The sequence below is a fragment of the Xenopus laevis genome, chromosome 9_10S, assembly GCF_017654675.1.
Source record: "Xenopus laevis strain J_2021 chromosome 9_10S, Xenopus_laevis_v10.1, whole genome shotgun sequence".
In the NCBI taxonomy this organism is placed as follows: Eukaryota; Metazoa; Chordata; class Amphibia; order Anura; family Pipidae; genus Xenopus; species Xenopus laevis.
This window is the reverse complement of record NC_054388.1, coordinates 32349551-32374169: the sequence shown is the minus strand read 5'-3', so window position 1 is coordinate 32374169 and position 24619 is coordinate 32349551. Positions and strand designations below refer to the sequence as shown.

Below are 24619 nucleotides of genomic sequence, written 5' to 3'. Positions count from 1 at the left end.
AATTCTAAATTTATAACCTTACATTTTTTAAGGCTCAATCTCATCGTCCACTAAGGTGCCTAGGTGGCCAGCTTGACCCCCTGCTAGGAAGGCTTATGCTGGATACAATTTATCCTATTATAAATCACTATAACTGTTACTTAAAGTTTTGTGCCATTAGGATAAACATTGTTTACTTACTTGCCCTACTTAATATCATTAATGAACAAATTGAATAAAGGTGGACCTGTTACAGAATCCTGTGGATCCCTATTAAGAAGTAGTAGGCCAAGTGCAAAAATCAGACGCAAACCACTTTTATTTAGCCAAAATTAACCGGCCCCTTCAAGTGAATTGGCAGTTCAAATGATCCCTTGACAGGTGCAACTCTTGGTGCTCCCAGAATGGATCACATGGAGTTATTATGTCCACCTCTATGTAATGCTGGCACAGCCTTCAATTGCAGGAAACAGCACAAGTGGTCTCTATCTGTCCTACATTGAGAGCCATTTAGTGGATGTGTGAAAGGAGTGCAGGATACCCTTTCTATAGGCACTGTCAGTCTATACTGTCTACTCTACTATTCACCGACCTCTGTAATGAACCTGTTACAAAACTAGAATGTTTGCAGAGCTTGATACTGAATAATCATTGGTCTGAATTTCTATTTAGCTGGGCATTTTGACCATAGGCATAATGGCTTAAACTGGAATCTTAGGTACATGGAAGACCAAAACAAACATTTTCAATTTAGCAGAATATATTTATTGCATTATAAAACCTATACATGTTAAATAAAAATATACCCAGCTATACATTTAATGCTATAGTTATAACAAATGTGTGCAAAAGTGCTTTATTCAATAATTAATAGAGTGCTATTTAGCTTTTTGTAAAAATAAATTAGCAGCCTTAAAAAGAGACTCAGAAAGGCAGTTTCAGTTCTTAACAATGTAAGAGCATTCTTTTGGTCCTGTAACTAGCTTATACTGTAGGTTTAAATTCTTAAAATGAAGCTAATGCTCAGTGACTCACTTGTGTCTGATATTAAGTGGTGCCAGGAAATAATTGGCTAGAATACAATTGCTGTAACTACTACAAATTCAGTTAGAAAAAAAAAATTAAAGACAAACCAATTTAAGGACTATTCTTAGGTTTTTTTTTCATTCTTTGTTTTTTTCACCATCGTCGGACTGGCCCACCAGGATACAATTGGGCCCTACCACCATTCCCCTCTCCACTGCCATGCGTTCAACTGTGAAACAAGTGTCCATCTTTAATTTTTAACAGCAAAGAAAGTAGAGGAGCAGGATCGACTTTGGCTGGGGCGGAGAGGGAGTGGCGGTGGCTGGGTGGTGCAGCTTTAGTTCCAGGTACCCCAGTCCGACTCTTTTTGTGCATATTCCTACAGATTATGTATCTCTCAAGGTCAGGGCCATTTTTATATACAGTAGACACCAAGTGCCCATGTTTAGACAGGTTTAGAGTGCAGCAATGATACTTTTTTTGTTTTGAAGACCATGGGACAGTTTTGAAGCTAGATCAAAATGGGGAAAAAACGGAATATCTGTTTTTTATTTGGGTTTATAAATATACCTTAATAATGTCTATTATTGAATACTGAAACTGGTTTACATTCAGTTTCTGTGTATGATTTGGTTCAATGTACAATGGTGTAGTTTATGACTTTATGTTTAATTGCTGGTAATCTTTATGGACATTTGTGTAGTGTGACTGACTGCCGATAGAAATGAACATTTGGGATGTGCTGTTTCTTTATATTAAACAGTGTCACATGTTATTGGTTTGGTTAATACAGTAGCATGCTAATGCAAGTCAGTTTTGATTGAATAGAACTTAATACATTTACTAAATACGGATATAATCTTCATTACTGGGTATCAAGCCACATTATCTCCATTATTGCCATGCACTGTAGAATGCTAAACAACTTTAAATCCAGCATTTTCTCCCATTATTTGCAAACTTGTGTTTGGGATGTAACCTGTATATATGGAAACATTGAAAATGCAGAATCTGTAATACAATTACTGTAGATATACCAACAGGATTAAGCTACAATGATACCACAGTTAGGTGCTGGTGTCCCTTAATTGAAAAATGTCTACATTTAACATGTACTATCAGTTGCCTTGTTCCACTCCTGAATGGGGTTAACTCCACCTTGAACTTTATTTTCTGTTTAGGTTTGATGTAGGGCACCCTGGGTAGAACAAAAAATTATGTTAGTGGCACACACTGTTCCAAATGTAATGTTATTTATAGAGACTATGTACAATTAGAAGCCACAATGAATCTCCTCTGTGGCTTCCAATGCCTGACATATTTCTCAGCCATTCTCATTCCATGCTGTTCTTATGAATTAATACTTACACAGCCGTGAGTTGTCGATCTATCAGTCCGGCTCCTTCCACTGCTACAGTACAGTCTTTGACTACAAAGGACACGGGGTTTGTAAAACGAACCTCCACGTTCATTTTCTTGTTAAGTACTGCCATCTCTAGAGGCTATCAAAGTAAAGAAAAAAAAAGCATAAACATCAGACATTTGGGACCTTATTTATCAGAATTTGATTGAGTTTTTCTACTTTGAATAAACTCACAATTTAGAAAAACATGAACGTTACCAAATTTATTCAAAAATCCTAATGTAAAAAAATCAAATAAACTTTTTTAAAAAACTAAAACACAAGTTAACAAGCTGAAAAGAAAAACAGAAAAAACTCATATAGAAATAAGTAGTTTACATTTTGCTTTGGACAACTCCCATTGACTTCTAACTGACCTTGCAAGCTTTTAGATACCAAAGTTTTACATTTCAAGTTTATTTTTTTTTAGTTTAAATAAATACTTGATTGAAAACTACTATTGGGAGTTTGTGAGTTTTCTGAGTTTTAGCACAAAAACTCTTGAATCATGGTAAGTAAATTGTGGTTTGGTACATATATACTGTATATGAGGACAGTGAGTATGTGGAATGCACTGCCAGAGGGGCTGGAATGATTTCTTGGATAGACATAACATCCAAGGCTATTGTGATGCTAAAATCTATAGTTAGTATAGATATGAGTATATATGGTTTATGTAAGTGTATATAGGGGTCAGTGTGTGTGTATGGATGCTGGGTTTCATTTGGAGGGGTTGAACTTGATGGACTTTGGTCTTTTTTCAACCAGATGTAACTATGTAACTATATATATTTTGTTTTTGACTGACAAATAGCACAAATAAAATGTTGAACAATTTTAAGGAAGCCTTATGACATAGACATAGTGCCCTATACTGCAGAAACATCTTTTCTTCTGAATGGCATGCCAATAACACATTCCAATATACTTTACATTACCTTGATGCTTATGGGTGGGTTGTCCAAGACAAGTTCCTTCGTTATAACCACTTTCTTTCGGAATGGTAAATCACAAATGGCAACCACCTGTATCATGTTTCCATCAGCAAGAAAGCTGCCATAGAGGGAGTATGGGATTTGCAAAGATATATGTCCTTCTAAAAAAATAAATGTGAAAAAAATATTTATTAGCATATTATCTGTATGTTACAGTCAGTTTTGCCACCTAGCTTATGTGGTAGGTTACCAGATCACTTAAAAATTATACATATATAAATATACTTTAAACAGATAGTCACAGTCACAAAAGGAATTAGGGCATATGACTAGAAAGCAAATGCCACTTATTTAAACAGCATGGATTACAAAGTAATAATACTGATACCTTGACTTGGGTTGACAATTAGAGATTTTTGATCCTGAAAGATGTCATTTATTCGTCTTCCTGTATACAGGATGCAAGAAGCACTTAGGTTTACTGTTATTTGTCTGTGGTAAGTAGTGAGGTTCTTTAGGGATAAGAGAAGATTAATGTCATCTCCCATTGAAAGTGGACCAAGGAGCTTGAATTTTCCAGCAATATCTGGTCCATCTAAGGAAGGTCTCTCTGGGTATGTATTGAGTGGCTGAGGTCTCTCTGGGTATGTATTGAGTGGCTGAGGTCTATCTGGGTATGTATTGAGTGGCTGAGGTCTCTCTGGGTATGTATTGAGTGGCTGAGGTCTCTCTGGGTATGTATTGAGTGGCTGAGGTCTATCTGGGTATGTATTGAGTGGCTGAGGTCTATCTGGGTATGTATTGAGTGGCTGAGGTCTCTCTGGGAATGTATTTAGTGGTGGAGGTCTCTCTGGGAATGTATTTACAGGTGGTCTTGGATTATATACTCTTTCTGTAGATCTTGAAGGGAATCCATTTGCAACTCCTCTTGCATGTATTGTGTTGGATCTGGGCCTTGGTGGCCAGTCAACTGCTGAAGGTATTGAGGCTACTGAATTTGACATGGGTCTGGAAAGCAATACATTTGGTGTAGGTCTTGGGCGTAACATATTTGTTGTTGGTCTTGATGGCAAAGTATTTGATCGTGGCCTTGAATTTTCTATAGTGTCCATTAAAACCTCATTTGTTACTCTTCTGTCTCTTGTATTATTTACATCATAGGATCTCTCGGCAGGTGCTCTATAATTAGTGAGTCTTCGATTGGCTTTTTCAAATACCTCCCTTTCTTTAGGGGAACCTGTTTGTGAATAGATAAAGTTTATTACTGATATATATTGCTATTATCTAAGTCTCAGTGAGCTGTTCAAATAATGTGGTTGGATAACCAGTTTGTATGAAAAGTTCTCCATATCACTGTAGTTTTTTTCTTCACTGGTTGAGTTATACCATATGTTACATACAAATTATCACTGGCACTCAAGGTAGATTGCAGCAGAGAAACCCATTGTGTGATTTATTGGCAGATAAGTTAAACGTTTTGTTAATAAATCACACAATGGGTTTCCCTGCTGCAATAGACCTTGAGTGCCAGTGATAATTTGTTTGTAACTCATTATTGATGGTGCAAATCCCTCTACCACTGTGCACCAGGTAGTTCTCATCTCTGGGAAGGTAAGGGTGTGCTAACACTCTCTTTAATCTAACTCTTTAATCTAATCTCACAGCCCATTGGCCAAATGGGTAAGTGCATGTTACCTGTAACATTGTTTATGAGTTTCTCCTCAAACTGTATCTGCAGTCACCGATATAAGAATGCTATGTGACATTCAAATGGTTTTGAATAAAAAGACTGTTCTATCGATAATTCAGTTTCTGCTACAATATTGGAGAGAAAACAAAATATCTTGCATGGTCTTCATTTAGTCACTTATAACTCCTCAACTATTTATACAAAAAGCTGAAGGAACAAATGTCTCTGAGACAAACCATCTACTGTAAGCAGGGTTAGGCAAATTTGCTCATCTAGAGATCTGCAATCACATGTGGTCCTCCCAATAATTCTAATAGCTGGTAAATGGCCCAAGAAACCCATAAATAATGATAGGCTAAAGCTATCCATTCCATTACTAGAGACTAAAGGGCATATTTATTATGCTGTGTAAAAAAAGGAGGCGTTAAAATACAGAACACTAGCGACATTTATAAAAGGGTGCAAAATGTTTTAGATCCAGAAAGGGTGCAAAATAAAAGGTGTATTTATAAAGTTGTGTATTTTCCCTCACTCCTAAATTTATCACTGGCCATCATGATTTCAGAAATCAGCAGTTATACTCTATTACAAAGTTAAATATGGTGATATTTATAAAGTGTTTATTTTGATTTACTATTTTACACCAATTCAGAGTTGGTATTATTTATTATAGTCAATGAAGGAATACATTTCTTGTTAATCTTAAAATGTAATGTAAATACAGCACCGCACTTACCAAGATAGTCTACCACTTGTAGGAACCATTTTCTAACCTCCTCTTAGGCTGACACAGTCATTCATATGCACCCATACATGTCCAATTGTGACATGATGAATTTTGGGACCTGAAGTCCCATTGGTTTTAGAGAATTAGTGTATCCGACTATGGAAAGCAGACAGACTTCAAGTCCCAGAATCTATAACTTCTCCATGGAACCAGATGAGGGAAGGTTGATTTACCCATTCAAGCCTAAGAGGAGTTGGGAAATGTTTTCTGTGAGACACGGACTATTATGGTTTCCACTCAGTCTGTGTCATCATGTACATCAGTTCAAAGCCCAACTGAATGAGCCCATAAGGGTAGTTTCTCCCTTTAGTTAATGCATACCTTCTGGATATTTATAGCTATGCGTGATGTCCACACGGTCATTGCTTCCTACAGCCTTGGTGCTAATAAATTGGCCCACGGCTTTGGTGTCACTGTGGGCCTGCTCCTTTCTGCCATCTTTGTGACAGATCCAAGTAACACGATCGGCATTCACCTCAGAGTAAACAAATGGAGTGTCATATGGCAGCTGCACATCTCCCTCTTTCACAGCGTTAACGGACGTAGGACCACAGCGATAAACATCTAATGAACAAAACATAAATAATATCGGCAATAATACTGCTGAAATTCTGTAAATATTGTTCAAGCATCATTAACAATGATTAAAGGTTAAATATTGTCTCTGTATTGCCCATTATATAGACAATAATGCATTACTGAACAAAACGTTCCTTTTTTTAATTACCATTTACAGCAGAGGGAAATGACACATTACTTTCCTAATTTGAGATGTATATATATATATATATATATATATATATATATATATATATATATATATATATTTTTTTTTTTTTTTTTTTCCCTACACTTTACAGGGCACCCACTGGCCTAAAATTGTATCCCCACCACAGCTGAGGACTGATACAGTAAGTGCATTAAGATTTAGCTGGATTAAGGACACTAATGAGAAATGGCTGAATGTTTTGACACACCTCTACAGGCGGCAGTGGCTCCAGACAAAACCTTATCTACTTAAGTCAATGTCACTGGACAGTACGAGCTATTTTAGCACTCAGGTCTACTTCCTTGCATTTGCTAAGCACAAGATTAGAATTAAAAGTATCAAAAATGTAGCACAGAGACTTGCATGCCTCATACCGGACTGCTGAACTCAGGCAGCACTTTATTCACGAGGGGCAAGGAACTTTGTGCAAAATGACAACCATTAGTTCTCTTTCAGTAAGTACTTGTGTTTAAGACATAGGGCGTGGTTTTTGGTATTTGGTACACCTAAGTGCCATCCAACCCTCATGAATACTGCTCTTCCAAATGCTGGCAGTGTTGTATACATGGGGGAGATGAGGTATGACCAGGCCTTTACTTTGCAAATGAGTCCCAGCATTTTTAAAGGATTGTATATTATTACTGAGATACTAAGTACTAAACTGGGACCTCTAAAATATTTGTCTTTATCTACACCCTTTATTTTCATGTCCACTCCCTTCCAAATTAATTCAAATTACAGCTTTATCTGTTATAGGACATGCTATTCAGCTGCACACAACTAGCACTGACTTTGACTCTGTTCTTGAGGGGTTGAATCCAGGACCTGCCAACCACCATAGAACTGTCCCAGATCTTTCCGTAAAAACCAGGATTCATCCCAAACATGGAAATTCCTGAAAAACAATTAAGATATAAAATGTATCATCAGTAAGGGAATTATGCTTGGTGATGTCACTTCTGTCACAGGACTTACTATTACTTGAGTACTATGTAATTATATAATTGGTATGTTGGTATGTAATGTATGCTGAAGCTGCCATGAGCTGAAAGACATGCTTCACTATTGATATTAGAGACATGGCACATGTTGCTTTACCAATAATCATTTACAGCATGGACTGCAACTAACTGTTCATTAATTTTAGTCTGTGATAATTGTCAGACTATTTCATTTAGCAAACCAAATTGTGTAGTTATTTAATATTATAATTTGTTAGTAATTCTTAATTCCCCCCATACATTTGACTCCCATATAGCATAATGACTTATTATTGAAGCATTAAGCCAATGCAATGACCAGGTTAATGCATTTTACTGTATCTGTTGCAATAATATTACCAGATACTGTCATCAGAAACCTCCATGAACTTTCCATCATTATCGTAGTGCAAGTCGACACAAAGATTTCCATCGGTGTTGTGGGCAGAGTTAAAATTTGTGATCACTCTGGTTGGTATGCCCAGGCTTCTGAGGACTGAAAAAATACCCCAAAGAGAAAAGCATTGTGAATATGTATAGGTATTTCGACAAGTCAATATGTACAGGTGAGATTCTGTCTAAATAAATACTGTATGTGTTGGTAATCTTTTCATTTATTAATGGCTCTTTGTAATGCTTTACATCTGCTCTACCAGTAAAGTATGAGACAGAGTCGGGGCAGACTGTCCAGGCGCCCTAGACAACATGGGTGATCACGCCCATAGACACGAACGCATGCGTGAATTGACGCTCACGCACATCGACCCATGCAAAGAAGCACCAATTGCCAAGGAGAGAGGGGACCAGACTAGGAGTAGAAGGCCAATAAGGTACGTGCCTGTTGCCCCCCCCTGCTTTGCGCCCTAGGCACGTGCCTTCTCTGCCTACCCCTATTTCCGGCCCTGGTATGAGGCACTTAAAAGTAAATTATATCAAGAATGGTATTAATCAAGTATTAATAAATTAAAAGTTCCTTCCTCTAAATTTTTAAAAATTCTAAAATGTGAATACTTTGCCTGGCACATGCAAGAGCTGCTGTGCTGATGGCGTAGGGATTAATTTAAAGGTAGCTTTTTCAATTAGAACCTGGACTTCATATCCACTGCTCTGCACACCTGTCATTTTGAGGTTTCACTGAATATAGAGAGACATTTCCCTTTAGCAGAGCACATGGCTCTCTTCATTAAGTTAGGTCATTAGAGAAGCCACCTTCAGGTCAATTTCACACCCAGCAGTCCCAAATGAGAGCATTTGTGGGAGGTACAGGTATTTAAAACTTAAATGCTAAATATCTTAAAAGTATATTTTACCCTTTATCTGTCTTCATCATTTGTCTGAAGAACATTGAGAAAAGTGAAGGTTAGCAGTAGTTTTATTTTTTGGCATTTTGACTTGGACTAAAATTTTTGGATTCAGTTCACATGGAGCCAAATTCAAATCTGAATTTGCACATTCAAATAAGAACACAATCCTCCAAATTTGCTCTAATGTATAAAACTATGTTGGCATTAATATCTCAAGATTTTAAAGGTTTGGATTTAGTATGACCAAGTATTAAGAATCCAGCAGAGTGCTGGGGTGTGGCTGAATTCCACACCAAATGCTGAATTTGGTGAGCCATTACAGACATACTGTACCTGTGCACATGACAGCTGCAAACACCCAACACTGCCCATATTTGACAGGTTGATAGCCTTCCTTTTGCCACTTCCAAAGAATTTCTACACTTCCAGTCCAACTGTTTGGATCAACACCATCAGAAAATTCTTTTTCCCACTTTCCTTCCAGCACACCATAATCATCATTGCTGTTGATCTATTGAGATTAAAAGTATCATAAAATAACATTCTTGGTTCTAAATGCACAACAATATATGCTGGAGCTGGGAGAGAATTATCAAGCTTGTTTTTTTTTATACCAAGTTGTAGTTCATATGCCATGTTATACTGAGGCAAAGTGACAGGCCATTGGTTAGTAACAACAACAAAAATGGAAATTATTCATCCGAATTGGTATGCTCGGTAATACACAACTGCACCACGTTAAAGCTGTCCTGGTTCCATAGAAGGCATTTTTTTGCATTTGTACTTTTTATATTCAGATCTTTTAATAACTATCGTGGCACTTGTGGTTTTAGAAAACTAGAGTTTAATCGTGGTTTCAAACAGGTTTAATACCACCAAAATTCGAATTTATAAATAGGCCTCACTATAGAGTTTTGAATGCAGATTAATTGGGGAGAAACATTTTAGTAAAAAAGAAAGGGAGGTATATACTGTAACTGCTGTATTGTTACATTCATATTCCAAATTTTTGTCCCAACAGTCATTTCCTGCAATCCTGCAGGCTAAAGTCCTTGATTTTCATTTTTCTTGTTGTCTGAACACTTATGTATACTGTATATATTCCATATCTTTTGTAATATTGCTTACCATAGCACTAATAACTCTTCCCACATACATTGGGCTGTTTCTTTTGGAGCAGTCTGCAGCTGGATCATTACGATAGTTCAAGCTTCTGTCCAACATATCCAGGCAGATGTTCAATATATTGCTTTCAAACTGGCCAATTAAAAACAGAAGATGGTTACCACCATTACTACAGTGCAGGTATCTTAATACAGTGCAAAGTAAGTCCCTTGCCGCAAAACCCACATCAACCAGAATTGAAACAGCTTAGTGCAAGCGGAATAATAAAAGCAACTGTGTAATTTTGTTAAAACTGTCCAATTTTAATAATTAACCATAATGTTTTACTTTAATGAAGAAACAAATACATTTACTCATTTAAAACCAAGAGTTCAGGCACAAAACAAACCCTATTTTTTATTTTGATGATGGTAAATCCTTTACATTAAAGCTAAAAATGGTTAACTATAATTAGGGGCAATTATAGCAAATGAAAACAGATTACCTGACCGAAGTTCCAGGCGAGGTTGGCTATATGCTTCTCGCTGCCGATAAACACAATACCATTGTCATTCATAACATACTCGTTCCTCTCATCTTCATTAGCCATATACACTTCATCATCTAAATAAAGTTAAGTTCATTTAAAAATATGAATAATTTTGTAGCACAGGGACATATTTGGCCTGGCATGCTGAATGTTTTTATGCTATGTACTGTTGGCAAATGGGCTCCAAGCTAAAGACAACTAAAGGTCAACAAATGGATGTTGGCATTTATGAGTCTATTTTCCCTCATTTTAAGATAAGGGATCTGCCATTTATTCAAGAAGCTTTGTTCAACAGTTCTTATTGATAAAGAATAATGTTGACTGCTCTATCACATCAGGCACCACTTCTCACCTAAGCAATTGATTCCTTAGATAAAAATAATACAGTACCACCTACTGATAAATGCTACTGTTTAAAAAAATACTTCTAAAAGATATTAAAATTATTATCAGGAACCAGTATTACTCGCTAGCCCACTAATAATGAGCATTTTCAAAATGATGTCAGTGGGTCTATTCAAGAATTACCGAGGCACCAGGGGTTGAAAAGCAGGATGAACTTCCCAAGCGAATATGTTGATGTATGTCCCATAATAGAAATCTGGACGGTGAGGTTGTACCGTCCTATGACTGCATTGGCTGGGCTGTACATTATAATTCGTAGAGAATTGCCAGGAGCACTCTCCAAGACAGCGCTCCACATTCCACTGGACCATGAGTTTGACAGGGCAAATTCAACATTGATGTTGTAAAACTTTGCATTCAAAGGACCTTCAGGAGAAAAAGAAACAGAAACATAATTTTAAGGCATGAAACAAGGGTTTGGCCATGATTAGGAAAGGATTATGGTAGATGCAGGCTTGGTTTATTGCCTATAGTGGTACATGTTTCTTAATGGCAGACCTCACACCACAGGCACCAGAGAGAATAGGGCATCAAGTAACTTTTTCCTGCCTAAGTTACAGTTTTTGTGGTTGCCAATGGCCCTTTAGCGGTAGCCTGTATGGGCACGTAATTTGTGGAAACCAACAGCATTTAGAAGGTAAATAACCACCAATAATGAAGACTAACAATGTTTTTTTAAAAGCAAAAGTATGTGCATGTTTTTAAGCTCCAGGAAGAAGGGACCAATGGCTGGTTTTATTACAGTGACTATATCTAGGTGTTAGCAATACAGAGTTTTGGCTGAATAGGCAGAAAGCATGAATGAGAGTGAAGTTAATTATTGGGTATTATGTGGTGAAACACAGGTAATTTACCAGTCTGTGCAGTGAACACGATGCTCTCCCATTCCTGAATAGGCCTGTCGAAATCCAGAGTTATCCAAAAAGACTGACCCCTCCGTAAAATTAGGTCAGGGATGTTATACATTTCCGTGTGATGCCCTTTCCTGTTGGATTCTATACAAAATGAACATATTGTTAAACATATGTCCCTGGCTTTTTACTGCATTGCCAATACCGCATCCAATATACTTTACTTCTGATCTGCACTGTTCCCTCTCTCAATACAGCATTGCTTATATACACACAAATACAACTGAAAAACACCTGATGTAAAACGAAACCAATAGAACAAAGAGTTTTCTCAATCTACTCATCCTAGTCTGAGGATATTTTATGGAGTATATCTAGTTTTGCTAATGAACTGCAACAGTTGAGCTGAATGAACTGCAACAGTTGTTTTTAAGAGGTAATGAGCCAGAATAATTCAATGAATATTCTCAACTCTCAGTGGAGTTTCCTTGGAATAAGCCATGACTTAAATTCCCTTCTTTAGTCAACTATCCAATGCCTGGATAGAACCTGCATAATTAAATCTTGAGTACATAAAGCCCAATTTACACTCAGCCAGGCTTAAGTTTGAAGAATCAGAACCAAGGGGGCAGAAATGCTGCTTGCTTTCAAGTGCCTTTATAATAACAGATAACTAAAAAAACATTGAAAATATTAATGTATATTAGACAGCTGCATAGAATAACATTTTCTTATAAAAGTTTTTTTTCCAGTTCTATTAGGCCAAGGTAACCAGGATTGAGGTAGCATTTAAGATAATAATATAAAAATAGCAAATAACTGAGCTATTTTTATTATGTATTACTTTTTTTGTTGTGTAACTAGAAGATACTGGGCCCCACAGTCAAATCATTTTAGGTCTCCTCCATGAATTTTGGGAATAAGACATTATTGATGAAACTGCCAGTACTCGGTTACCTCGGTTACATGTGTAACTCTGGGCCCCCCAGTAGTTTTTTTCTCTCTAGTTATGCTCCCGTTTAGTAATAAATAATATAACTTACATTAACTTGTTCCCGTGTCCTACCTCTGCACATATAAGAGAGTGTATCAAGCATACTATTAGACCCCAAACTGTGGGGCTGCCTGCTTGAGTATTTAAGGCTGCAAACTGTACTGTGTCCACAAGGAATAGGTAGAAGTCATTGTTGTCACCAGGGGTGGAACTCTAGGGGGCCTGGGGATGTTACTGCACCTCCACTGGGTCCACTAGAAGGACCGCAGTAGTGCAAGAGCACAATGTTTTGCACTGTTTCTCACAAAGCTGTTCCAAGTCTGAATCCACATATTACACAGTCTAAAACCTGCCAAACTCATGTAAAAGTCAATTGCAGATATCCCCTTAACTATTTGAAGATGTTTTAACCCTCACGAAATGTTTCAGGGTTTGACACTGGTTTTTCCAGGAAAACTCAAATTTTTCTTGGTTTTCAGGCACCAAACAAGAAAAATTCAGATTTTTCATGCGACAATCTGAAAAGGTTTAGTTTTTTCCCCAATCTGATTATTTTAAGTTTGGTCGCACTTTTTTTCAGATTTTGATAAATAACCCCCTTCTAGTAGTATTGCTGTTTTCTCTACTGCAGATGGTGGACACACAGTTGTACGATGTATCCATTAAGAGAAGATTTTTTTCTCCTGAAAGCTCAGTTTAAATTTAATTAAATAAATTCATTCACTTAAACAATGAAACAGATGACATATAAAATAACTTGGGTGGATTTTTAAAGGACAGAGTCATATCTAAACTTGCCGCAGGGTATAGGTCTTACTGTCTACTGCATACTTATGTGTACACGTTTGCTGATATCACTTGAAAGGGAAATTATACACCCTGAACATTACATTACCCAAAAAAGTCCATATCCAAACATATTTAAATATTTTATATACTGTAAAACTATATTACTATACAAGTATCCAACATGTAATTTTATATGATAAATTTTCTCTGATGCTTATATCTACCCTACTCTCAAACAAACCAAGGGCAGACATAATTGCTAGGAAAAGTCAAGGGGCAAATTCACTAACCAGCGAAAATTCGCTAGCGCTGGCTTTGCGCACATCGCAACACATTCACCAGCCAAAAATTTGCCTGGACAACGCTAATTCACGAAGATCCGAAGTTGCCCACAGGGCACCGAACGCTGGCATAATTTCGCTCAGCAGAAGTTACGCTAGCATTGGCTAATTTGCATACGGCGTGCAGTTAAAGTACAATGGCCGTATTTGCTGTAATACACTACACAAGGCCAGGGAACCTTAATAAAATTATATAAAGTTGTTATATTGTAACACATGTGCGCACAGTATAGTTTAGGTGCCATATGTTAGCAAATGTAGAGGAGAAGAAGGGTACCCCAAAAAAACATTTACGATCTTTTTCAGTCTATCATCCTTTAAATAGGAAAAGACGCCAGCGTTTTTTGGGATCTACAAAAATTTTCAACTTTTTTTTGAGGAAGTCCTATCTACTCTATTGCACTTCGCCTGGTCTGAGGTGGCGAAGGCAAGTCTGGCGATAGAAGTAACGGTCCGTAAAATCAAAAACTTAGTGAATTTGTGTAGTAACGCTCTTTCGCCAGACCGAAAATTCACCTGGCGTAAGAGTGCGAAGTTGCGCCAGAGTCTATCTCCTTGGCGAAATTAAGCCAGCTACCGTTAGTAAATCGGCAAATTGCCAAAATGACGTCACGCTGGCAAATTTTTCACTTCGCCCTTTAGTAAAAGGTGTGTTTTTATTCCCATGCTATCTGTAACAGTATTACAACCAACTTTTGCTCAATACGTTTAGGTGTTCTTTGGGTATGCATGCAAAACATAAAGTTGCACCTATAAATGACATAAAATACAAATATTTCTTGATATGTATATGTACACTTTCTTAGGTTCTTTGATGGGTCACTTATTATGAAATAAAATATCTTTTAGTTAAACTTTCTTTCAGAACACAGTTAGCCTTTCCCTTTCACCTCCCACAAACTATGCACACAATTTCTGGAGAAAAACCTATAGTCACACCTTATAAATACAAAATGTTCTTTTTGTCTTGAATTACAGTTTGGGAAAAATTACTTTAGTTCACAATGTGTACTTGGGCCTTTTTTTAACAAGCCGTCAATCGTCTAAATGGATGCTTAATAAAAAAAACAGTACTTGTAATGCTAACTAAATTGCTAGGTGTTCATACATTCATAAGTGTCTGCCTAGGCCACAGGTGCCTACTCCCAAAGTATCTAATCATAGTTGTAGTCAGTCTGGTGGAGGAGGTATAATTCATAGTCTATGCAATGGTTGATAATAACACTGGTTTCTAATTCTGTAGGGAGGTGGTACATACCTTCACTACTAAAAATGTTAGCCACTTTAGGAATCATCCAGCACAAGCTAATATAAAAAGTAACAATATAGAACCTTAAATTTAACTGTTGTGATAGGTGATAATAATTTGTTTTATCTTTATGTACCTCCCTCTGTTGGTAATATTAAGAACAGTACTAGTTACAGTACTTCTATGGATTAAACATATGTTTCTTCTCCCATCCAGACATATGTAATAATAATAACATTTGATATAATATTTTTCTTAGGGGACTCAAAGCACTTAAAACATTAAACTCAAAGTAAACTGCACATTATGGGGCCCATTTACTTAGCTCGAGTGAAGCAATAGAATAAAAAAAACCTTCAAATTTCGAAGGTTTTTTTTGGCTACTTCGACCATCGAATTGGCTACTTCGACCTTCGACTACGACTTTGATTCGAACTAAAAATCGTTCGACTATTCAACTATTCGATAGTCAAAGTACTGTCTCTTTAAAAAAAAAACGTTGACTACCTACTTCGCCACCTAAAACCCACCGAGCACCAATGTTAGCCTATGGGAAAGGTCCCCATAAGCTTTTTTTGATCAAAAATCCTTTGATCGATGGAAGTTCGATCGTACTAAATGCAGTAAATTTTACTTTGAGGGTCGACTATCGAGGCTTAATTAACCCTCGATATTCGACCAATAGTAAATGTGCCCCCTATGTGTCACCATTACAGTCTGTAGTCTACTTGACCCATGTGGTTGATGTGATTCCTGCAGAAAATCATGTCTTCCAAATGCCTCTAGCAGATCATCAAGGCCTTTCAAAATCCACACAAAGTATAGTACAGATAATATTCGCTCTAATGTATGTGGACAGAGACTTTATTTAGGGAAATATATGGCCACCAGTATTACAACAGTGAACAGTCCAACAAGAATATGCACAACCTACAATCCAAACACCCCTACATTGGTGGTTCAGACCCCCTAGATGTTAGACATACGTCATACACTGCAACACAAATTATTAAAGGAACTGCACCCACTCTATATATACCATTCAAACAGGGAGTTCATATCGTTACCACCAATAATTGCACATCAACACTTCGGATAGTAACCCACCCTTTGCCACACAAAAGAACAGCTCATAGGGAACAATTATTGCAGCCTTTTAGAGTTTCCATATGAAAGCTTTGCATATTTCCATGTAGCACAATTATAAAGAACATCATTGAATATCATCAAAACTACATCAGAGTATCTCAGTGTCTCTGCAAGGGAAGCAGCCTCCTGGTATTCTCAACACCACCTAACAACTTCATAGTACCCCAACAAAGACTATTACAGCAAAGTATTTTAATACAATAATCAGGAAAGCAAAGCCCCCTAGTGATGTATAGTCTTCTGACAAAATCAATACACTTATAGCTTTAGCATTATATTTTACCACCCCCATATAATTTTACCATCTATCGTTCATGTATTTTGCTTTGAGGTTGCTTTGACTAAAACAAACATTGTAGACATTACCACATAAATCTTACAGTCTTCAGCGGAAGCTCTAGAAAGTTTCTATATAATCCAAGCATCCACTGAGGTCCATTCTGAAAAGCTGGGTATTGTAGTTGTGTAGAGAATTTTGTAAAGCTCTTCCAGCAGGAATCCAATGTGAATCCCAAGTGGTTTCCTTAAAAGGTTATTATAAATGCTTGGCTTACCTTCCATTGTAAACCTGTGTTTCTTCTACTTGTTGTGTCATGTACAGAACGTCAAGGCAAACTACTCGCTTTGCTGTGGATCTACCATTATTTGTATCATTCTTAAGTGCCCAGACTATTAAAATTCTTCTGCCTGCGTATTTTATTGCACTATTAATGGGACATGCCTTCATTCTTCCTGTTGTATTCCTCACAGAGAGGGCGGAAATCCAGTGTGGCCCATGTGATTTTTTTTTGGCATGTCTCTGGTGCTTATTAATTGAAGTACCATGCACACTTACTGTACCTTGTAAATGTTTACCCTAATTTCTAAAGTCAGTGCTTAAACCATTCGTTAAAATAAATCTGTTTTTACAAGCTCCTGGAATGGGTTCAGCCTCATCTCACAAACCTGTCTGGCCTAGTTCTTCTGTACTAGTATATACAGCATCTTATAGGCTGTGATAATTGTGCATTTTATAAGACATTGACATAGGCTACAGTCATGAATAGCTCAGATGGGCTTCTAATTGATTTGTTTGCTCACTAGTTTTATTTTATTAGAATACTCTGGATACACTCATGGGAAATTACAGATGTGTTTTTTCAGTAAACTGACATCTAACTATATACCTTAGGCTTTGTAAGGCCCAGAGAAAGTTACATTTTTTATGTGTCCTTATATTTTTCTGTGGAGCTGTTTGTGATTCCAAAAATAAATCCTTCAACTTGCCACTTCCATAATTTGTTTTATCACTGAATCTCATAAATCAGGTGCAATATCTTGATTAACTCACAGGACTGTGAAGTCTAAATGTATATTTTTATTGACACAGTGCTACTAAGTGATGGATTGGTGTTTGTAATTATGCAAAACTATGCAGGCCGAATAATTCCATCCAGGATGTGGCATCCATGCAGTGAGATCTGGACAAACTGGCAATGTGGATGGCAGAGTGGTGGATGAGATTCAGTGTTATATATAAAGTTATGCACCTAAGATGTAAAAATATGCAAACCAGTTTTAACCTTAATGGGACTACATCAAATCCTTGATGGAGAAGGACCTTGGAGTTCCTGTAGATCAGTGATCCCCAATCAATTGGATATTACTCCCAATGGTTTCAAAGCTGGTGCTTATTTTTTATTTAACTGGCTTGGAAGCGAGTTTTTCTTGCCTAAAATCCAGATGTACTGCCAAATAGAGAACTCTGTAGGCTGTAATTCCACTATATCAATCTAAAGACAAGCAAAATATTTCGCCAGGTTTAGCCATGAAAAAGATCCCCATAGACTCTCCAATGCGTGAAAAAAATGTGTTGCCCAAAGTGAAACTGGTCAAATTCACCCATTACTATAAAATCACCAATTTTACACCACCCATTAAGATTTTTCATGCTTGCATTGCAGTACCGCTCATGGGTAAAAAAGTTTGGGGACCCCTGTGATTAGTGTTAGAGAAGAAACTTTGCAGCACCAAGCAGTGCCAGGCAGCAGCTGCAAGGGCAAACAAGGCTTGAGCTATATTAAGAGGGGTATAGATTTGCAGGATGAGAGCGCAATTATCCCCTTTTACACAGCACAAGTAAAGCCCCAAATGGAATGTATGAAAGACAAACAAGATAGGGGACAGTAGAGGGGTAGCCTAAAAGCCCTACCACCATTCATGAAAACAGTTTTCCGAATGGACGCAACACTGTATTTATCAAGAAAGCCCCCTGTTTTGAGACCAAGGAGCTGCTCCTTTGGAAAATCACAACAGGATAAGCTGCAAAGTACGGAAAGCATTGCACTTTGCTCATGTAAGTTTCACTTTGTACCCCGCCCCAGGGTAGTAAATGAGCTCAAATGTGTTTCCATCTGTACAATATTTATAAATGGCGAACTTAATGAAGTCTGTATTTTTTTCACTTGTGTGCTTCTGTGGTGTATTTCAAATATGTGTGTGTCCATTGTCCATTTGGGTAATGTCCACAAACTTGTGACTGGAGGGTCCATCATGTAATTCACAGCTTCTACCAAAGACAAGCATTCCTTTTATAATTATATATATATATATATATACACATATATATATATATATATATATATATATATATATATATATATATATATACAGTATATATAGATAGATAGATAGATAGATAGATAAAGTCGTTGGATGCCCCAGCACTTTCACTAGTGTAAACAGACCCGGTTCTCTGCCTCCCTAGGGCCGCCGTCTCATCCAAACATATAGACAATTTCTGGTAAATAAGAAGCAGCACTCAGGATTTTCTTTGCAAAAAGATATATGCTCTCACATCACAGATGCGACGTTTCGGACAATATACATGTCCTTTAAGGAGTCTTCAAGGGGTAATAAAGTATTGCTATTGCTCGTCTAATATAATTGTACCTATCAGCATTCCAAATATGCAGTGATTAATTAACATACCAGACTCTGTGGTCACTTTTTTGGTGATAATATAGCTACTGTCTGCTGCTTATGCCAGAAAAATGTTCATTCTGTTCTGTTTTGTTCATCGTAATCTAATTGATAGACAGGAATATCCATAAGAGATGGCCTTGTTATCTGCCTGTCTGCTTAAATAAATCAAGTTTTAATGGGTCACCACAGTCAAAAATAGTGATAAGTAGTAGTGCCAAAATCCACCCATTTTTTTCTCAAGCAACATATTAAAAACATATCTATGTCCTCATCCTATCAAGACTGGATAACTGAAACTGAAAGAACACATGCCTACAATGTTGAAATTATCACAGCTACCAAGTTAGTATTACCCTTTATTCCTTTGCACCCACTGCGTATCTTCAATAACATAGCCATACATTCCAGGGTGACCGGTGTCGGACTGGCCCACAGGGATACCAGGAAAACTCCCGGTGGGCCCAGGTTTCAGTGGACCCTCATGTTGCTAAACTTTTGGTCTATTCATGGCCATTGCCTATTTCTATGAGAACAAAAAGGCTAAATAGATGGAATAATTGATTATAGTATAAAGAAAGTCTTCTTGCTCCTTACCCCTGGCTTCCATCCCTGAATTCATGATTAAAGTATCCCCGAACAACCTCCTCAAAACTAAAACAGAGACTACATCTTTGAGCATTGGCATAACATCTGATTATGTTTGAGACTTGAGGCTATGCCCCAACTGAAGAAGCTGCAGCACAGTTTAGCTATTTTAAAAAAATTCAGTATAATAGTTTTATATCACAGATTGTTGAGGACCCAGCCAGAAATCATGTATGCGTCACACATAAAAGATTATCCACAAACATTTATCAATAGTAAAAATATATGTGTATATAATAACAATATATGTGTAGCAGGACAAAGTCAAAAAGGGAATGCAAATAATTCAAGAACTATAAAAAAAGATAAATTGATATAATGATGTATTAAAAGGGGAATAGATTAATAGGAGGAGAGAGTCATTCTTTCTCTTTACAAAATGGTGGAAAAGCAATGCGGTTTTGGTCTCCAGCGCTTAAAAGGAATGTTATTAAAACAGAGAGAGTCCAAAACTGTGCAAAGAAGCTGAATTTGAAGGTCTCATTTATGAGGAAACACCATCTTTAGGCTTCAAAGTTTATTAAGGTGACACAATACGGATATTTGCCCCTGAAAAAGACAATGAAACCTATTTGTAAATCATTTAAAAATTGTATCTCCTGTGTGACATAATCATAAACTGGCCATTAATTTATTTAATTTTTCTAATTATCATAATTTCATCTTTCAGCAGACTTGCAGTCACTCAAATACAGATTACAATGATCAATTATGACTATAGGGTGTATGTAAACGAAGAAATAGCCCACATTGCAGTACTGACCTGCTATATACTACACCAGGAGTGCCCATACTTTACTAATGTGGGGTCTACTTTAGTGATGTTGTCCCATTATGATCTACATCCATAATAGTATTGTTAGCATTTTGTATTACATAAATATTATATTAATTTATGGGTAAAGTTATATTGCTATATTTACAAATTGTATTATTTATTATGTATTATTATATTATTGTATTATTATTATAATAATCATTTATTATTAACTATTTCTTATGTAATCTTAAAAGAATAAATATCTGAATTAAACAGGAGGGTGATTTAGACAAGCTGTTTGTTGCCAGTGTCTTGAGATCTACTGATCACCAGCTAAAGGTCTACTGGTAGATCAGATCTACCTTTTGGGCACCCCTGCACTACACAGTTGCTATATTTGCACACAAAAAATATGATTTTGAGCATACTACTGTACTTCATCCATATGTGTATCATACGTTGGCCAAAATATGTAATCTTAGGTGGCACTTTTAAGGACCTCATTTTATGTAAATCCTAGACTGAAAGTTCAATTAAATTAATAATCCCTCAGCAAAAGCAATGTAGAAGTAAAGATGTAAAACTAGAAGTAAAACCATATGCATTTTCTCAAGAACTCAAGTAAGTCAAATTAAGAGGCCTTTAAACCTCAGCTATATAAGGTACACCTCGGAGAGAATACCTATATCAAAGGATGATTGGAAGCTAAAAACACTATTAGGCTACAATATGTACACAGGACAAAGGAACACTCCCTAAACCCAGTACCCAAGCACCCAAAACACTATTTTCGCAGTCTGTAAATTTAGGATCCATTCCTAAGGTATCTTCACAGCAAACAGAATATTAGTTGACAATGAATTATATGGCCAGTGAGTCTCACTTTTGTACTCTACCAGCATGTGAGTATACGTACAGACTAAATTGCATAGTCTGATTGATATATACAGTGGGTCCTATGTTTATATAGATCGGAAGGGTGTGGAATAATTCATGATCCAATGTGGGATAATTCAGGGCTATATTATAAATAATAATAATAATACCAGAATGTTGCTTGAACTGCAGCCAAAGTTTAATGATGATGACAGCTCTATATGGATTTTACAGGTGTACAATGCTTGTTCTAGAACACAATATTAGCTTTTCTCATTCATGAGTCACAAATGTGTGCCCCTGTTTCAACAGGGGCTGAGAACAGGGCTGCAACTAGGGGTAGGCTTTTTCTTTGTGTGCTGTGGAGCAAGCAGTGGCCATGTGGACCATGCTGACTGAATGGTGGGGGAGATAAGGATTTAGTGCATGGGCCCAACACAGGGAGGAAATGGTTGACATGCAGACCCATTAGTGGGAGGGAGAAGCGAGTGTGTGCAGTTGGGCAGAATTAAGTTAGAGTGAACCCTTCTTCACTGTGTTCCATCTCCCCTGTCTTCTCATTCCTGCCCCCTCCCACCTGTCTGCCTCCATGGGGCTTCTTTATGTGCACAGAATATCCTTTCTTGTTTAGTATCTCTGTTTATAGGAGCTGCAATATTGTTTTACAAGGTTTAAAAATTCACCACAGAAAGAACTGGAGCAGTGCTGTGAAAAATCCCATTAAGCATGATGGCTATAATGAATGCACAGTTATAAATGAAAATATGTAGAGAAGGGAAGACACACAAACAATGAACTATGGTCTTACTCATTACAATTTATTAAACACAAAATGATGGAAACATATCCAGCCATACAGATTGAACGAAGGGATACATACCTTTGTTTTCACACAAGAATAAAGTTTTTGAAGGGATGGGCTATCCTGACAATACTATGGAAAGAGCAAAGCAGAGGAGGATTGGAGTGTTAGTGCAAGAGGATGAAAGAGGAGTACTGTAACAATGAAGCTTAGGCAGATATAATTGAGGGGTGGATTTGGAAATAAGGATTATGGTAGAAGAGCTGAGAGTGTATTTAAATAAACGGATGCTGTTATTTATGCTTAGTTCATCTTCAGCAATATTGGAAGTCATTTATGTGAGCTGCACAGAGTCATGGGATAAGGTGTGGCGAGTTAGAAGAATCTCTCAGTGTACTTCTTCATGAACTACAATATCTACAAGTGACTGCTTCCAAACTTGAATGAGTTCATTGTCATCGTGTTAAACCACAGTAAAAAAGTACATCACGTTCATCCATTCATTTCAATGAGGCTGTAAAATCTCATTAAAAAAAAAAAAAACACAGACAGGTTTTAGGTGGCAACATTTTTCATTTGAAACTTTGCAATATCTTCATTTGATAAATCATGAAAATCAGAAATCAAACTATAATATATTTACTGTGGCACAGTGGCTGGGAAAAAAACTTTAGGAAAGGCATGTCTCTTTCAAAATGCTCCATGAGACACAGCAGATGTGGAGAATAATAAAGGCTGTGTTCACTCAGGCTGAAAAACGCAAATACAGGTGCTGGTATTACTGAACCACGGGGAGGGACTGTGAGCTCAAGGTAATTGTTTATCCAGTTTTGGAGAGCGCTGAGGACATGAAAATACAAGCTACATATATGATGATGGGTTAAGTGCAGAGGACCTATTGTATTTGTCTATATGTAGATATATTGTACTATATAGTCCACTCACAACACTCTCTGCGGCATCACTTTAAATTTTCTCACTTATAAAGTTCCTGGAGTGTGGTTATTGGGTATCTGTGTATATATATATATATATAGGTTTACATATATACCCAGACAGATACAAAGGGCCTTATTTATCAAAATCCAAATAAAAAAGTCTGACCAAACTAGAATCCATGATTGGACCTTATTTATTATTAAAAAAGCACGATTTAATCGAATCAGGTAAAAACACAATAAAATCTAGTGAAAATCCGAATTTCTTTTGGATTTTTTTACTAAACCAATTTTTTGTTTTGATTCCCAAAAAGTCCCTATTTTTCAGATTTTTACCTGGAAAGCCATGCAGCTTAGTCACCTTCAAGTACAAGTTACTGTTTTATTGTTACAAAGTAAGGACATTTTTTTAAAAATTAGAAATGGCCTTTCTGTAATTTAGAGCTTCCTGGATAATGGGGTTTCAAGTAAGTGATCCCATACTGTACCTGCAAGTACAATTGTAGTAAAAAAAAATAGTCGCAGAATGAATCTGCTTTCTGGTTACCAGGCATCACTGACCCCCAACAACACGACCGTATACTAAATGAATACATTTTAGTGAAAGAGAGACAGGACACAGAAAGACAAATGGAAAATAAACATAGAACTATCATTATTAGTGTAATCGTTTGACATTTTGTTGGCTCCTAAGGAATTTCTCTTGGTAATTCATTAACAATAATAAAGGCCAAAAAAGACAGGATACTTATGTATGATGAATTGCTTTTCTATTATTATAATTACTTACTCTTACAGTATATTGAACAAACATGCTTGTCTGGATATGTGACTAAATAATTACTGAGGCATTAACTATTTATATAAGCAAAACATAATCATTTATTGAAGAGGAACAGAATGCCCTTGATTTTTTTTTTTGAGGGAGTTTCTCACATAAATATTTTGGCATAAGTGTGGTGTTTTTTTTTTTATAAGGCCCCTCTAGACATGAACAAAAATACTTGCAATATTAATGCAAACAGTGGAAACAATGCTATTATATAAATATAAATAACTGCTCTCCCATAGTCCCAAAAGCCATTCCCCCAGAGGCTTGTCCAGTTCCCGGGTAAATGCAAAAATGTGGAATGCAATGCGTGCTAGTGTAAATGATAGCTCTATGCCCCAGCGTCTCCTCTGTAACCACAACAGTGACACTTCTTTTCAGACCTTAGAATGGTGGATCATCCTTTGGACCTACCCTGGATAGCATTTGCAACAGGACCACATTTGCACAGCATTTCCACAGAAAACAGCCAGGCAGCACCAGTAAATACACATTTTTATA

At 36.8% G+C, this 24619-nt stretch overlaps 1 protein-coding gene across 2 annotated transcripts in view; it reads right to left on the bottom strand.

The window, feature by feature from the left end:
* Positions 1-729: 729 nt before the first annotated feature.
* The window catches only part of tgm3l.4.S (transglutaminase 3 like, gene 4 S homeolog), a 77014-nt gene continuing 53124 nt past the window's right edge, over positions 730-24619 (bottom strand). Inside the window, exons 1-13 of one of the 2 annotated variants that reach the window (XM_018238387.2) lie at positions 16859-16959; positions 11786-11926; positions 11055-11297; positions 10482-10600; positions 10001-10129; positions 9206-9383; positions 7929-8064; positions 7380-7483; positions 6141-6383; positions 3731-4579; positions 3346-3503; positions 2374-2507; positions 730-2203 (exon numbers count right to left, since the gene is read on the bottom strand). In XM_018238387.2, coding sequence (XP_018093876.2) covers positions 2056-2203; positions 2374-2507; positions 3346-3503; positions 3731-4579; positions 6141-6383; positions 7380-7483; positions 7929-8064; positions 9206-9383; positions 10001-10129; positions 10482-10600; positions 11055-11297; positions 11786-11926; positions 16859-16865 — 2589 coding nt within the window. In that variant the 5' untranslated portion in view covers positions 16866-16959 and the 3' untranslated portion in view covers positions 730-2055. Of the gene's footprint in view, positions 2204-2373; positions 2508-3345; positions 3504-3730; positions 4580-6140; positions 6384-7379; positions 7484-7928; positions 8065-9205; positions 9384-10000; positions 10130-10481; positions 10601-11054; positions 11298-11785; positions 11927-16858; positions 16960-24619 lie in introns of those variants that run through there. The other variant, XM_041578065.1, reaches the window with a different exon arrangement.